General features: G+C 46.8%; 1 protein-coding gene across 1 annotated transcript in view; it reads right to left on the bottom strand.

The window, feature by feature from the left end:
- ccser1 (coiled-coil serine-rich protein 1) overlaps positions 1 to 16311 on the bottom strand; it is a 1720263-nt gene that overhangs the window by 604294 nt on the left and 1099658 nt on the right. Inside the window, exon 9 of the mRNA XM_070866097.1 lies at positions 959 to 1036. Coding sequence (XP_070722198.1) covers positions 959 to 1036 — 78 coding nt within the window. The remainder of the gene's footprint in view (positions 1 to 958; positions 1037 to 16311) is intronic.

Here is a 16311-nt window from a genome sequence, read left to right as displayed (position 1 = left end):
TATCCTTTTGGCAAATTAATGACAGATATTTTTCACATCAACGCCATTTCCCAAAGAGTGAATCAGCACATTGCCAATGCTTCAGACACTATTTTGAGCAACTACGATTCGAAGACAATGGGTTTTTTATTTTGTCTCTATGGAGCTTTTCCATTAACATTTTTATAACGGAATGAGAGAGAGACGAGTCACAGTTTGGCAGACAGGCACCCACTGAGAGCAACAAATATCTTCAAAAATGGATGGGTTTCCAGAAGTTTGATTTATTGTCTGCCCCTCATAACCGAGCCTAGCTTGATGAACGACCCTCACCGCAGTGCAACAGCACTCAATTGCTGGAGTGGTCAGCTATCTTCAGCGGTGAACAATTGTCTTTGTGTTGAGACGAAGCTAAGCCCCGGCAAGACATCCATACCCGATATTCAATCCGATGCTCCCGATCAATTTTATTTCGGAGGGGGACAAGGAAGACCGTTTTTGCCAACGCTATCACCTGTCTCCCTCTTTCAATTCGCTGCATTGGCCCTGTTGCCTCCTGCACTGCAGGGGTTGCCCGGTGCAAAGTTATCTTTTGCCATTTTACGATGATACTTAGAACGTTCTCGTTTCAGTTTGTCGAGTTTCGACATTTTACGCTCTGCGGTTTTAACGCGACGAGATATTTATTCGTCTTTATTTTAATTTCCTTTTAAGTCATACCAGAGAATTTATGGGGGCTGCTAGTTAGAACAAGTAATTAAATGAGCCAAGTGTCTTGCTGTTATATACGCTGATCTGTAATTATCTCATTCTGCAACAAAAGGCTGGAACCACTGAAGAACAGAAAGACGGGTTTTATTTCTGAATACCCCATTAAACTTCAGCACGGAAGCAGTAAGCAGCACACGTAAATAGGCCAGGCATGATGTAAACAACAGTAAAGGAAGAAAGTAGAGACAACAAACAAACAATTACTCACGTCGTGACTGAGGATCTCTGTCTGTGTGGACTTGTCTGCTCGTGAAGAAAGTGCCCGTTGCCCACTTCGATTACGATCCTGCGGCAGAAATTACACGTTGCTTATTATTTGCAATCGTACAAACCGCCCCTCCACACAACAATTTGCAAAGGAGTAAAACGTCCCGAGGCGCTTGGCAGGAGTGATTGGCAAACAAAATTTGACTCCGAGCCACAAAAGGAGATATTAGGACAGGTGACCAAAACGCTTGGTCAAAGAGGTAAATTTTTGTTATGTATGCAACACCTTGTAACTCGCATTCTACCGCCACCAGAGGGTGCATCTGTTGGAGTCCCAAGGGAACCCAACATCCCTTGGGAGCACTGCATATAAGCAGGCCTCCCATGCTGTACCAGCACTCTGGAGTCAGAATAAAGAGACTAAGGTCACACTTACTCAAGTCTACAGTACTCAGTCACGTTGCTTTGTTTGAGACATAACAGTTTTAAGGACCATCTTAAAGGAAGAGAGGGAGGTTTAGGGAGGGAGTTCCAGAACTGAGGGCCTTGGCAGCTGAATGCATGGCTGCCAATAGTGGAGTGATTAAAATTGGTGAAAATATACAACCAAAATTTGCATCTATTGAACACCCAACACACTTTTCATATCATGCTTAAAAAGTCTCACTTCAAATTCGAGAGCAAGACAGCCAATCATTTCCTAGTGACCTTGATCATCATCATCATAGGCAGTCCCTTGGAATCGAGGAAAGACTTGCTTCCACTCCTGAAGTGAGTCCTTTGGTGGCTGAACAGTCCAATACGAGAACCACAGACTCTGTCACAGATGGGACAGACAGTTGTTGAGGGTAAGGGTGGGTGGGACAGGTTTGCCGCACGCTCTTTCCGCTGCCTGCGCTTGATTTCTGCATGCTCTCGGCGATGAGACTCGAGGTGCTAAGCACCCACCCTGATGCACTTCCTCCACTGAGGGCGGTCTTGGGCCAGGGACTCCCAGGTGTCAGTGGGGATGTCGCACTTGATCAGGAAGGCTTTGAGGGTGTCCTTGTAACGTTTCCGCTGCCCACCTTTGACTCGTTTGCCGTGAAGGAACTCCGAGTAGACCACTTGCTTTGGGAGTCTCGTGTCTGGCATGCGAACTATCTGGCCTGCCCAGCAGAGCTGATCGAATGTGGTCAGTGCTTCAATGCTGGGGATGTTGACTTCGACGAGGACGCTAATGTTGGTGCGCCTGTCCTCCCAGGGGATTTGTAGGATCTTGCGGAGACATAGTTGGTGATATTTCTCCAGCGTCTTGAGGTGTCTGCTGTACATGGTCCATGTCTCTGTAAGCCATACAGGAGGGTGGGTATTACTACAGCCCTGTAGACCATGAGCTTGATGGCAGTTTTGAGGGCCTGGTCTTCAAACACTCTTTTCCTCAGGCGGCCGAAGGCTGCACTCGCGCACTGGAAGTGGTGTTGGATTTCATCGTCGATGGCTGGTCTTGTTGATAGGAGGCTCCCAAGATATGGCAAGTGGTCCACGGTGTCCAGGGCCGCGCTGTGGATCTTGATGACTGGGGGGTAGTGCTGTGTGGTGAGGACAGGCTGGTGGAGGACCTTTGTCTTACGGATGTTTAACGTAAGGCCCATGCTTTCATATGTCTCAGTAAATACGTCGACGATGTCCTGGAGTTCAGCCTCTGTATGTACGAAGACGCAGGTGTCGTCCGCGTACTGTAGCTCGACGACAGAGGTTGGGGTGGTCTTGGACCTGGCCTGGAGACGGCGCAGGTTGAACAGGTCCCTACTGGTTCTGTAGTTTAGTTCCACTCCAGCGGGGAGCTTGTTGACTGTGAGGTGGAGCATGGCAGCGAGAAAGATTGAGAAGAGGGTTAGGGCGATGACACAGCCCTGTTTGACCCCGGTCCGGACGTGGATTGGGTCTGTGATGGATCCATTGGTAAGGATGGTGCCGAACTTTTGGGGGCATCCGAAACGGAGGAGGACACTCCATAGACTCTCGCGTTGACAGTGTCAAAGGCCTTTGTAAGGTCGAAGAAGGCCATGTATAAGGGCTGGCGCTGTTCCCTGCATTTTTCCTGTAGATGTCGTGCTGCAAAAATCATGTCCGTTGTGCCCCGTTGGGGACGAAATCCGTACTGTGACTCCGGGAGGAGCTCCTCGGCCACGGGAAGATGATGGTTGAGGAGGACTCAAGCGATGACTTTCCCAGTGGCTGATAGCAGGGAGATTCCTCTGTAGCTGCCGCGGTTGGACTTGCCCCTTTTTTACTTACTGCATCTCTGAGATTCCCCCAGCATGCTTTCCTCCCTGACCTTGATAATAGAAATATAAGAACATATGAAATATGAGCAGGAGTAGACCATTTTGCCCCTCGAGCCTGCTCTGCCATTCAATAAGATCATGGCTGATCTGATCTTGGCCTCAACTCCACTTTCCTGTCCGATCTCCATAACCCTTGACTCCCCCATCATTCGAAAATCTGTCCGGCTTACTTGCCCACTGTTATAGATGCAGACTATAGATATATTCTCTGTGTAGTCACTGCATAGTTGCATACGATAGAGACTTGTTTATCTGATGTACTATCAATAAGATTTACACTGTGTATATACTATGCTGGCACCACTAGAGGGTGCAACTGGTGGAGACCGGGGTTTCCTGTCCCAGTGACAGGGCTGTATAAAGGGGAGCCACCATGCTGCTAACTCACTCTGGAGTTACGAATAAAGGGCCAAGGTCACTACAGTTTGAGTACAACACATTGCCTCGTGGAGTCATTATCGGTACATTACAGACATAACACCCACCAAGGGCACGAGACAGGGATTTATTATTTAAACATTACAAAGAAAGGGCTCAATTTTCCCCAATGCCGTTTTTTGCACATTGCAAGAGTTATGGCCATTATTTTATGGCCCCGTGCTCTGAGGTTCCTCACGCGATGACGTCGAATCAATCGTCTCCTCCACAGCACCATCATGCAGAAGGCTTGCACGAGGCATGGCATTGACAATATTGCCCCCATAATTAAATTGTAGCTTTGTAAGAAGCTCAAAACAGCAGGACAAGGACTTAAAGCTTCTTTCTTCTCTCTCTCCCCCAAGTTCGACGCCCTAGCGTTGACCACACTCAGGTCTGCGCATGTACAATTGGCTTGCCTGGAACGGGAAGCTAGGCATTCAATGAAGACATTTGGGGCAACGAAGTCTAATGCAATTCTTTAATTTTTGATTTTTTTTCCAAAGTACCACCCCACCACTGACCGAACGTCTCCTCACCGGGCTCGAGGGTCGGCCGGCAGAATCACTCCCTCGCCCGGACACAGGGGCTCGGGGTCTAACCCCCCCACCCCCTCCCCGGGGGGGCTTCTTTTGAAGCTGCTGTTTAGTGTAAGGATTCTGATCCCTTCAGCTCGGCTTCCACCCCACTCCACCCTCCACCTCTCCCCGCACCCCCCCCCCGGACTTCTTTTGAAGCTGAGCCCCGAGCCCCTGTGTCCAGGCGAGGGAACGATTCTGCCGGCTGACGCTCCGACCCTCGAGCCCGGTGAGGAGACGTTCGCTGGTGGCGTGGCACTACGCAAAAAAATCTAAAATTAAAGGAGTGCATTAAACTTCCATTTTCTCCCTGATGAGTTTGAAAAAAATTAAGCTTCATGGTGCATGATCTTTATCTTCTTGACTCCCTCCTAAACTTTGCATAAAAACAGTGGCTTTCTGTGCCGATTATTTAATGTGCGCCGGTTTTCCTTAAGTGTCCAGAAGGTTTTTTGCGAGTGGTCACAGACGCCGTCCGAGGAAAAATGTAAGTTGGCCAAACTTGCTTAAATGTGAAAAACTGCCGCAGACATCAGGTTACGCCCCCTATCACGGTAAAAAAATACGAACCTAAAAAAACCGTAACTAACTGAGTTATGCTGGCGCAGAAACTTTGGGGAAACTTGGATAGTTTCATTTATGCTAAAAAAAAGCGGCACGCGCCAAAAAAACGCCACAGATAACTGGGGAAAATTGAGCCCAAAGAACTTGCATATAGCAACTTTCATGACCGCAGGATACACCACAACCAGTTAAGTGCTTTTGGACTGTTGTAATCAAGGGAAACGCAGCAGCCATTTTTGCACACAGCAAGCTCCCACAAGCAGCAATGAGATAATGGCCGGAATATCTGTTTTCGATGTAGGTTGGGGATAATTATTGGTGAGGACACTGGGGAGAACTCCACTGCTCTTCATCAAATCGTGTCATTGGATCTTCTATGTCTACCCGAGCAGGAAAACAGGGCCTCGGTTTAACGTCTCATTTAAAGACAGCACTTCACGGCTGACCCCAAATTCCTTTCAAAAGTTAGATTCTATTCGACCTCAGCATAGCCTATTTAGATCACTTTGTTAAAGAGTTGCTTAAACAGGCAGGCCAGGATAAACACAGCTCCAAGTAAGCAGCTATGCATTCATCATCATCACAGGCGGTCCCTCGAACGAGGATGACTTGCTTCCACAAGAGTTCACAGATGTTTCAATGAAGAACCCGATGTTCCAGTCCTGAACTCCAACTGAAGGGTGGAAGGTGCCTGTGCGTGGACTTTTTTTAACGTGTGGTGGCCGTTGCACACCAGCCACCACACGGGTTTGACAGAGCTAGGCCTTTATCCAGTGGCAAGGGTTAACCAGGACGACTGGAGACCTGCTCTGCTGCACGGACCTAGTGTGCACACATATCGCAGTGTGGGCTGGCACGTGCTGCCCCCTGGGCCCTCGGCTCTTCTGGGCCCCGCACCCTCATTCGCTGCACCTCCGCCCCGATCCCTCACCGCTCCTCCGCCACAAAAACACTCGCCATACCTCCGCAACGATCTCCCGCCATACCTCCGCACCAAACATTCACCGAATTTTACACGTTACACCAATGCTGCAGACTCCAGGAAACCCATCTGCATCAAGGATGATCTGCTAATGTATGTTAGAATAATTAGCAAAATTAGCAACTGACAAAGGTCACTAACCTCAACCACCTCACCTGTTTTTGAGCCGTCTCAACTCCATCTACCTATCTACTCATACTATCCCTCAGTGTCAGCTGTGGCTCAGTGGGTAGTCCACTGGCTTCTGAGTCAGAATGTTGTAGGTTCAAATCCTGCTCCAGGGAATTGAACACAAAATAATCTAGATTGACAGTGCAGTACTGAGGGAGTGCTGCACTGTTGGAGGTGCCTTCTTTTGGATGAAATGTTAAACTGAGGCCCCGTCTGCTCTCTCAAGTGGACATAAAAGATCCCATGGCACTATTTCAAACTAAGAGCAGGGGAGTTATCCCCAGTGTCCTGGCTAATATGTATCCCTCAATCAACATAACAAAAACAGATGATCAGGTCATTATCACAGTGCTGTGTGGGAGCTTGCTGTGCGCAAATTGCCTGCCATGTTTCCGACGTTACAACAGTGACTGGGAGTGCAGTCACTGTTGTAATGTGGGAAACGCGGCAGACAAGTTGGCTGTAAAATGCTTTGAGACATCTGGTGGTCATGAAAGGCGCTATATAAATCCAAGTCTTTCTTTCGAATGCATTATACAAATTCATTAATGTAAATTATCAATGCGTGTGATTCCAAATGTTCCTTACATGAACAGCTGCCAACCTTTTGCACAATCCAATACCAGATGGGAGACACATTTGGAAAAAAAACGGCTTTTGTGAATATGAAATAAGTCCTTTTTTTTTTGCAAAAACATAGCATTCATGAACTAGACTTGTGCTGTCAGGCTTCCAATTCAGAATTCCTGGGCAGTCAGCGCTGGAGCCAGAATGTTTGGTTTCAAGCCGGATGTGTGGCCACCCTACTCACAATATATCGGTCCAATGAACTAAGCAATTATCTCTATTTGAACACGCGTATCTCAACGGGATTCGTTCGGGCTTGTTCCAGCAAAATTCTGGCATGATGGGCCAAGTGGCCTACTCCTGCGCTGTACACTTCGATGGCCCCACGTCTCAAAGCTGAAAGGTCTTCTGAAACCGTACTGCGACAGTGATCTAGCACCTCTGGGTGTGAATTCAGCCCAGACTGAAACAACTCAAGTCTCCTCTGGTAGCTACAGGGGTTGCGTATGAAGCCAGAACCCAGGTACGAGCACGCAGAGAAAACTGCAAGATAACTCGGCCCTGATTGAATCTCACATTCACGGAGCCCAAGCGGATAAAGAAAGACTTGCATTTATATAGCGCCTTTCATAGCCAATGAAGTACTTTTGGAGTGCAGTCCTTGTTGTAATGTGGGAAACGCGGCAGCCAATTTTGCGCACAGCAAGCTCCCACAAATAGCAACGTGATCATGACCAGATAATCTGTTTTTTTGTTATGTTGATTGAGGGATAAATATTGGCCAGGACACCGCAGATAACCTCCCCCTGCTCTTCTTCAAACTAGTGCCATGGGATCTTTTATGTCCACTTGAGAGAGCAGACAGGGCCTCGGTTTAACGTCTCATGAGAAAGACAGCACCTCTGACAGTGCAGCACTCCCTCAGCACTGCACTGGAGTGACAGTTTAGATTTTTTGAGCTCAAGTCCCTGGTGGCAAGAGACTTGAGCCCACAACCAGAGTTGAGAATATGATCCACTCAGCCACAGCTGACAGGATGGTTAAGAACGGGAGTGTGAAGAGAGCCTGGTGGTGCAATAGAGAGTCGTCGGCCAATAAATTAGGCCCATTTCTCACGGGATCACTAAGCCCCCAATATGGCGGACAGGAAGTGCGTGCCTACTATATTGATAAAGGGCTTGAAGGTGGAACAAGCAGGGTCCAGAAATAATACCCTTAAAACAGAACTACTACAAAGTGCACTTTCTACATAACCATTATTAGCCACTGACATATTAGAGGGGGAAAAAATACCCTGCAGAAAGGTCAATGGGGGTAATTTGGACTTTGTGCAAGAATGTAAAACAGGGCCTAGCGAATCAGTGTTTCAAATCCATCGAAGGCAGTGGAAGTAAAAATCGAGACAGATGACAGGGGATTGCCAGGGGAGATGCTGAGAGGTTGTTTCCCCTGGCTGGAGTGTCTAGAACTAGGGGACATAGTCTCAGGATAAGACCACTTAAGATAGAGATGAGGAGGAATTTCTTCACTCAGAGGGTTGTGAATATTTGGAATTCTCTGCCCCAGAGGGGTGCGGGTGCTGATTCTCTGAATATATTCAAGAGTGAGATCGACAAATTTTTGAAGTCCAGGGGAATCAAGGGATATGGAGATCGGGCGGGAAAGTGGAGTTGAGGTCGATGATGATGATGATCAGCATAGGCAGTCCCTCGGAATCAAGGAAGACTTGCTTCCACTCTCAAAATGAGTCCTCAGGTGGCTGAACAGTCCAATATGAGAACCACAGTCCCTGTCACAGGTGGGACAGATAGTCTTTGAGGGAAGGGGTGGGTGGGACTGGTTTGCCGCACGCTCTTTCCGCTGCCTGCGCTTGGTTTCTGCATGCTCTCGGCGACGAGACTCGAGGTGCTCAGCGCCCTCCCAGATGCACTTCCTCCGCTTAAGGCGGTCTTTAGCCAGGGACTCCCAGGTGTCGATGGGGATGTTGCACTTTATCAGGGAGGCTTTGAGGGTGTCTTGTAACGTTTCCTCTGCCTTTGGCTCATTTGCCATGAAGGAGTTCTGAGTAGAGCACATGCTTTGGGAGTCTCGTGTCTGGCATGCGAATAATGTGGCTTGCCCAGCGGAGCTGTTCAAGTGTGGTCAGTGCTTCAATGCTGAGGGTGTTGGTCTGGTCGAGGACATTAGTGTTGGTGCGTCTGTCCTCCCAGGGGAGATATCGTAAGTGGTATTTCTCCAGCGATTTGACAGATGGAATATAATGTTGGAAAGTGTGAGGTCATGCACTTTGGCAGAACAAATCAAAGAGCAAGTTATTATTTAAATGGAGAAAGATTGCAAAGTGCCGCAGTATAGCGGGACCTGGGGGTACTTGTGCATGAAACGCAAAATGATAGTATGCAAGTACAGCAAGTGATCAGGAAGGCCAATGGAATCTTGGCCTTTATTGCAAAGCGGATGGAGTATAAAAGCAGGGAAGTCTTGCTACAGCTGTATAAGGTATTGGTGAGGCCACACCTGGAATACTGCATGCAGTTTTGGTTTCCATATTTAAGAAATGATATACTTGCTTTAGAGGCAGTTCAGAGAAGGTTCACTAGGTTGATTCCGGGGATGAGGGGGTTGACTTATGAGGAAAGGTTGAGTAGGTTGGGCATATACTCATTAGAATTCAGAAGAATTATCTTATCGAAACGTATAAGATTATGAGGGGACTTGACAAGTTGGATGCAGAGAGGATGCTTCCACTGATGGGGGAGACTAGAATTAGAGGGCATGATCTTAGAATAAGGGGCCGCCCATTTAAAACAGAGATGAGGAGAAATTTCTTCTCTCAGAGGATTGTAAATCTGTGGAATTCGCTGCCTCAGAGAGCTGTGGAAGCTGGGACATTGAATAAATTTAAGACAGAAATAGACAGTTTCTTAAACGATAAGGGGATAAGGGGTTATGGGGAGTAGGCGGGGAAGTGGAGCTGAGTCCATGATCAGATCAGCCATGATCTTATTGAATGGCGGAGCAGGCTCGAGGGGCCGTATGGCCTACTCCTGCTCCTATTTCTTATGTTCTTATGCTCTAAGCCTCCTCCCACCACTCCTTCATCTCGCACTATCAGCATCATTTCTTCTCTTCCTTTCTCCCTCGAGTGCTTACCTCGCTTTCGCTTAAGTGCACCTGTGCTATTTGCTTCAACCACTCCGTGTGGAGGCAGGTTCCACAATCCATCCACGCTCTAGGTTAAGAAGTTTCTCCTGAATTCCCTGTTGAATTTAGCAGTAGCTGTCTTATATCAGCCTGCAGCTGTGGTTTCCCCCACAAGTTGTCTACCCCAACTTTTAAAATCAGAAACTCTATCATTAAACTACTGACAGCTGTATTGTTGGGGAGGTTTGAAGGGGGAAGAACATTTGGTTTTCAATTAAATTGAATATCGGTGCTATTTTCCTTCCTATCCATTTTCTCCCCTCTCCCTCGAAGCAACCTCTACTGGGTTACCAGATACTTCCACGCACCTGCTAAGGGCAAGGACACCCTGCTTTGGCAGGTTACCCAGTCACCGGGGATTAAGAGAGGAGCTGGATTCTGTTCTCCGCTGAGGTGCAGCAAGCTCGAAAGGCCCAATGGACTAATCCTGCTCCTATTCCTTGTGTTTTTTTGTACCCAATCTAACCCTTTCACAGTTTTAAGGACCTCGATCAGATCAACAACAACAACTTGTATTTAAATAGTGCCTCGAGTTAAAAAATTTGACACCAAGCCACATCGGGAGAAATTCGGGCAAGTGACCAAATGCAGGGTTAAAGAGGTAGGTTTTAAGAAGCGTCTTGAAGGAGGAAAGAGAGGTAGAGAGGTTTAGATAGAGAGTTCCAGAGGCTGGGGCCGAGACAACAGAAGATACGGCCACCACTGGTTGAGCGATTATAATCAGGGATGCTAAAGAGGGCAGTATTAGAGGAGCGCAGACATCACAGGTGGAGGGGAGGGGGGGTTTGTGGGGCTGGAGGAGGTTATATCGATAGGGATGGGCGAGGAGGCCATGGAGGGATTTGAAAACAAGGGTGGGAATTTTGAAATCGAGGCGCTGCTTAACTGGGAGCCAAAGTAGGTCGGCAAGCACAGGGGTGATGGGTGAGCGGGACTTGGTGCGAGTTAGGACACGGGGAAGCCGAGTTTTAGATCATCTCTAGTTTACATAGGGTAGAATGTGGGAGGCCAGCCAGGAGTGCGTTAGAATAGTCAAGTGTAGAGGCAACAAAGGAATGGATGAGGGTTCACCCCTCAGCCTTCACTTTTCTAGCCAGTTCAATCTTTGCTGATAGTAGTAACCTCTCAGTCCTGGTATCATTGTCGGAAATCTTGATTAACAAAATTATAAACAACACACTTGAATATACTGAAGCATAGCTACATTTTTGAAGTTTCATGGTATCATATAACAATAATAAGTAAAACATAATAAAGAGCACAGAACCTTTGGACAATGGAGTGCCAAACCCTACTTTTAAGAATCATAGAATAATACTGTACAGAAGGAGGCCATTCGGCCCATCGAGTCTGCGCCGGCTCTTTCGAAGAGCAATCCAGTTAGTGCCACTCCCCCGCTCTTTCCCCGTATCCCTGCCATAAGGTATTTATCCAATTCCCTGAAGAAGACTACTGTTGAATCTGTATCCACCGCTCTAACAGGCAGTGCATCCCATATCCTAACCACTCGTTGGATAATGTTTTTTCCCTCATGTCGCCTTAAACCTGTGCCCTCCGGTTATCGACCCTGTTATGTATAGAAGAACTCCATGAGGCTGAGTACTGTGAGCAAAACTTAGTGTGACCTTAGTCTCCTTCATTACAACTCCAGAGTGCCAAATCAAAATGGCAGCCAATCTTTTATACTGGCCCTGCACGTGTGCAGGTGACCATTAGGACTCCAACAGTAGCGCCCTCTGGTGGCAACTATGACATAGTTACATACATAACAGACCCTGCAGCCATTGGAAACAGTTTGTCTTTATTTACTCTTATCTAAACTGTTCATGACTTTAGACATCTCCTCTTAGCCTTCTCTGCTCCAAGGAGAACTACTCCAATCTATCCACGTAACTTTAAATCCATCATCCTTGAAACCATTCTGGTAAATCTCTTCTGTACCCTCTTCAAAGCCTTCAAGTCCTTCCGAAAGTGTGGTGAGTATGAATTAAGATTCCACTACTCAACATACTTGGCCAAAATCCACGGTTGGTTGTGCTGCCTACAGCTGGTCTGTGTGCACATGCAATGTCTAACCACGTACCATATCATAGCTGCACTCTGTTTCCATCACCCTTATTGCAACGGACTGAACAGCAGCCAGAGAAAAGGAAAGCAAATAACACTAATGTCTCATTACTTTTGTTAGCACAATTCTCATGTGCATTTCTGTCCCCGCAGTGATATTAATTGTTTTATATGTAGAATAAACTTAGTGTGCTCGGTTGAGCCACTGTGCATATTTTCAGCTGCCTCACAAAAAACAAACAAAGAATCACGATCATCTCTGTTGACAGCTTTAATATAACATTCAGACCTATTAAAGTTTTAGTGGTCTTTTTTGCAGGGATATCTTTCAGTCCCATCATAAAACCTATAAAATAGTAACTTAGGATATTGCACCATCACAGGGTACATTATTGAAGCTCTTTCCCAAGCATAAAAGATTCATAACTCACAGATGCTTCAAGAAAGTGTGAATTGCAATGGGGTATTTTGCACAATTGAAGGAATGCGTGCAATGTATCATCAGGAATGGGATATACCATTTATTCTGTGAATAATCTAGATTTTGTTTCACTGTGCAATAGATGCAGTGTAACAGAGGAAAGAAAATAACTTGCAGTTTTTTTTGTTTGACAATATTTTTCAAAAATGTGTGATATGAGCATGTCAATATTTTTTTATCCAATCACGGTATGTGTCCATCTCTAATTGCACTTGAGAAGCTGGTGGCGAGCTGCCTTCTTGAACCGCTGCAGTGCTGTGAGGGAGGGAGTTCCAGGATTTTGACCCAGCGAAGATGAAGGAACGGCCGTTATCTTCCCAAGTCAGGATGCTGTGTGACTTGGAGGGGAACTTGCAGGTAATGGTGTTCTCTGCTGCCCTTGTCCTTCTAGGTGGTAGAGGTCGCGGGTTTGGGAGGTGCTGCCGAAGAAGCTTTTGCGAGTTGCTGCAGTGCATCTTGTAGATGGTACACACTGCAGCCACGGTGCGCCGGTGGTGGAGGGAGTGAATGTTGAACATGGTGGATGGGGTGCGGATCAAGCGGGCTGCTTTGTCCTGGATGGTGTCGAGCTTCTTGAGTGTTGTTGGAGCTGTACTCATCCAGGCAAGTGGAAACATAGAAACATAGAAAGTAGGCGCAGGAGTAAGCCATTCAGTCCTTCGAGCCTGTACCACCATTCAATATGATCATGGCTGATCATGCAACTTCAGTGCCCCATTCCTGCTTTCTCTCCATACCCCTTGACCCCTTTAGCCGTCAGGGCCACATCTAACTCCCTTTTGAATATATCTAATGACTGGCCTCAACAACTTTCTGTGGTAGAGAATTCCACAGGTTCACAATTCTCTGAGTGAAGAAGTTTCTCCTCATCTCGGTTCAAAATAGCTTACCCCTTATCCTTAGACTGTGACCCCTGGTTCTGGACTTCCCCAACATCGGGAACATTCTTCCTGCATCTAACCTGTCCAATCCCGTCAGAATTTTATATGTTTCCATGAGATCCCCTCTCATTCTTCTAAATTCCAGTGAACATAAGCCTAGTCGATCCAGCCTTTCTTCATATGTCAGTCCTGCCATCCTGGGAATCAGTCTGGTGAACCTTCGCTGCACTCCCTCAGTAGCAAGAATGTCCTTCCTCAGATTAGGAGACCAAAACTGCACACATAGAAACATAGACATAGAAATTAGGTGCAGGAGCAGACCATTCGGCCCTTCAAGCCTGCACCGCCATTCAATAAGATCATGGCTGATCATTCTACCTCAGAACCCCTTTCCTGCTTTCTCTCCATACCCCTTGATCCCTTTGGCCATAAGGGCCATATCTAACTCCCTTTTGAATATATCTAATGAACTGGTCTCAACAACTTTCTGCGGTACGGAATTCCACAGGTTAACCATTCTCTGAGTGAAGAAGTTTCTCCTCTTCTCGGTCCGAAATGGCTTACCCCTTATTCTTTTCGGTGACCCCTTATTCTGGAACTCCCCAGCAACAGGAATATTCTTCCTGCCTCTAACCTGTCCAATCCCGTCAGAATTTTATATGTTTCTATGAGATCCCCTCTCATTCTTCTAAACTCCAGTGGATACAAGCCCAGTTGATGCAATCTCTCCTCATATGTCAGTCCTGCCATCCCGGGAATCAGTCTGGTGAACCTTCGCAGTACTCCCTCAATAGCAAGAATGTCCCTCCTCAGATTAGGAGACCAAAACTGAACACAATATTCCAGGTGTGGCCTCACCAAGGCTTTGTACAACTGCAGTAAGACCTCCCTGCTCCTATACTCAAATCCTCTAGCTATGAAAACCAACATGCCATTTGCCTTCTTCACCGCCTGCTGTACCTGCATGCCAACCTTCAATGACTGATGTACCATGACACCCAGGTCTCGTTGCAACTTTTCCTAATTTGTCACAATTCAGATAATATTCTGTCTTCCTGTTTTTGCCACCAAAGTGGATAGCCTCACATTATTCCACATTATACTGCACCTGCCATGCATTTTCCAATTCACGTAACCTGTCCAAGTCACCCTGCAGCCTCCTAGCATTCTCGTTGCAGCTCGCACTGCCACCCAGCTTAGTGTTATCTGCAAACTTGGAGATATTACATTCAATTCCTTCATCTAAATCATTAATGTATATTGTAAATAGCTGGGATCCCAGCACTGAACTCTGCGGCACCCCACTAGTCACTGCCTGCCATTCTGAAAAGGACCCGTTTATTCCCATTCTTTGCTTCCTGTCTGCCAACCAGTTCTCTATCCATGTCAATACATTACCCCCAATACCATGTGATTTAATTTTGCACACTAATCTCTTGTGTGGGACCTTGTCAAAAGCCTTTTGAAAGTCCAAATACACCACATCCACTGGTTCTCCCTTATCCACTCTACTAGTTACATCCTCAAAAAACTCTGAAAGATTTGTCAAGCATGCTTTGCCTTTCATAAATCCATGCTGACTTGGACCGATCCTGTCACTGCTTTCCAAATGCGCTGCTATTACATCTTTAATAATGGAGAGCAGTCCATCACACTCCTGACTTGTGTAGATGGCGGATGGCAATTGATTTTAGTTGCAGTATTAGTGAATTACTCAACATACACAATTTTTAATGAATATATAATATCAATTATTTAATTTTGCTTCATAGCAAATTAATAACCATTAGTGTGGGGTGGTCCTAAATGTAACAACTGCTTAAAACTAGAGTGGAAACTAAAACTGCATATATTAGAAATCATTTGTTTTCTCCATTGTTTCTACAGTTTGCACTTCACATGGAGGGCTACATGAATCTGTAACCAGCTCAGTTGCTCTGGTATTGAGGCCAGTGCTAACCACAGTGCACGGCTGGGAAGGTTGCAAGCATTTATGATAAATCACGTGTGGAGTATTTGGAGAGATCAGGGTCTGGATTTTCGGCTTCAATGTTGTTGGAGCGGTAAAGTTTGCGCCCAGGAATAGTTTGCACCTCAGTCAGTAACATTGGGCAGCTGGGCCCTGAGTCAGGGGCCGCAGCGCTAAGGGAGGTGTTGTCCATCTCTCCTGGGAGCTCGGATGGCAAACTCCCGAGCTAAAGATCCGGGTCGGGAGCGGTCCGAGAGACGCCTGGGGGCGGGGGAGGTGGGGTGGAAGGAGGGGGAAAGAAACCGAAAAAAAAAGCCCAAAACATTGCCCATGCCACCACAACACAAATCGCAAAAAAATGTAAAAGAAAAAACAATCGCACTTACCTTAGGGATCCATTAATTAGCTCTCCGCTGTCGGTATCATTGGTCCGCCTGATTTAATTTCAAGTAACAACATTTGCACCAGGGTCGCAACCAGGGGCACTGCACACCGGGCGCAGCTTTTCCGGGCGGTGCTGCTCCGCGCCGCCGTTAAACCGGACCTGAGGATCGCTGTCGGGCGCTGGAGGCTGACCGCCCGCCCGGAACACCTCACCCCCGCCATTGCCGCCACTTCAGGGCGAAAAATGGAGCGGAAAGGACCTGAAATCCACCCCTTTATCTTTTGATAATTCTACTTTGTACTTGTCATCACCTTTAATTAAGACCTTGTTTGTCGTCGTATCGATTTCAGTTTTATATGTCAAGTGAGCCTCGCATTCCTCGGGGTTGAATTTCACACGGCATCTGTCTGTTTAACATATATTGTAAGGTGGGAAAATCTCTGAGCCCGCCTCGCAATTAATAATATGCTGGTGTGGTTTTCTTAGATGGGATTATCCCGATTAATAGTTACTGCTCCTACCTAACACAAACTACATACAACATAGCATTTGAACAGAGAATAGTGCCGATAATCTTATGTGCGTACAGATATTCCAGAGAAAGCAGAATATCTTGCATCATTATCCACGGGTCTGCAGAAAGGCATCGCAGTAGCACAACTTGCTGGCAGATTTAATGGATATGGAGGAGACGGTTATTGTGGTTGTCCTCTAGTCATGTGCTGAGGGACACCCTTTTCCAGAAGTACAGCTGAAAT

The sequence above is a fragment of the Pristiophorus japonicus genome, chromosome 2 (genome assembly GCF_044704955.1).
Source record: "Pristiophorus japonicus isolate sPriJap1 chromosome 2, sPriJap1.hap1, whole genome shotgun sequence".
Classification (NCBI taxonomy): Eukaryota; Metazoa; Chordata; class Chondrichthyes; family Pristiophoridae; genus Pristiophorus; species Pristiophorus japonicus.
Note: the sequence above shows the minus strand (reverse complement) of the source record. Positions and strands in the feature narration are given on the sequence as shown.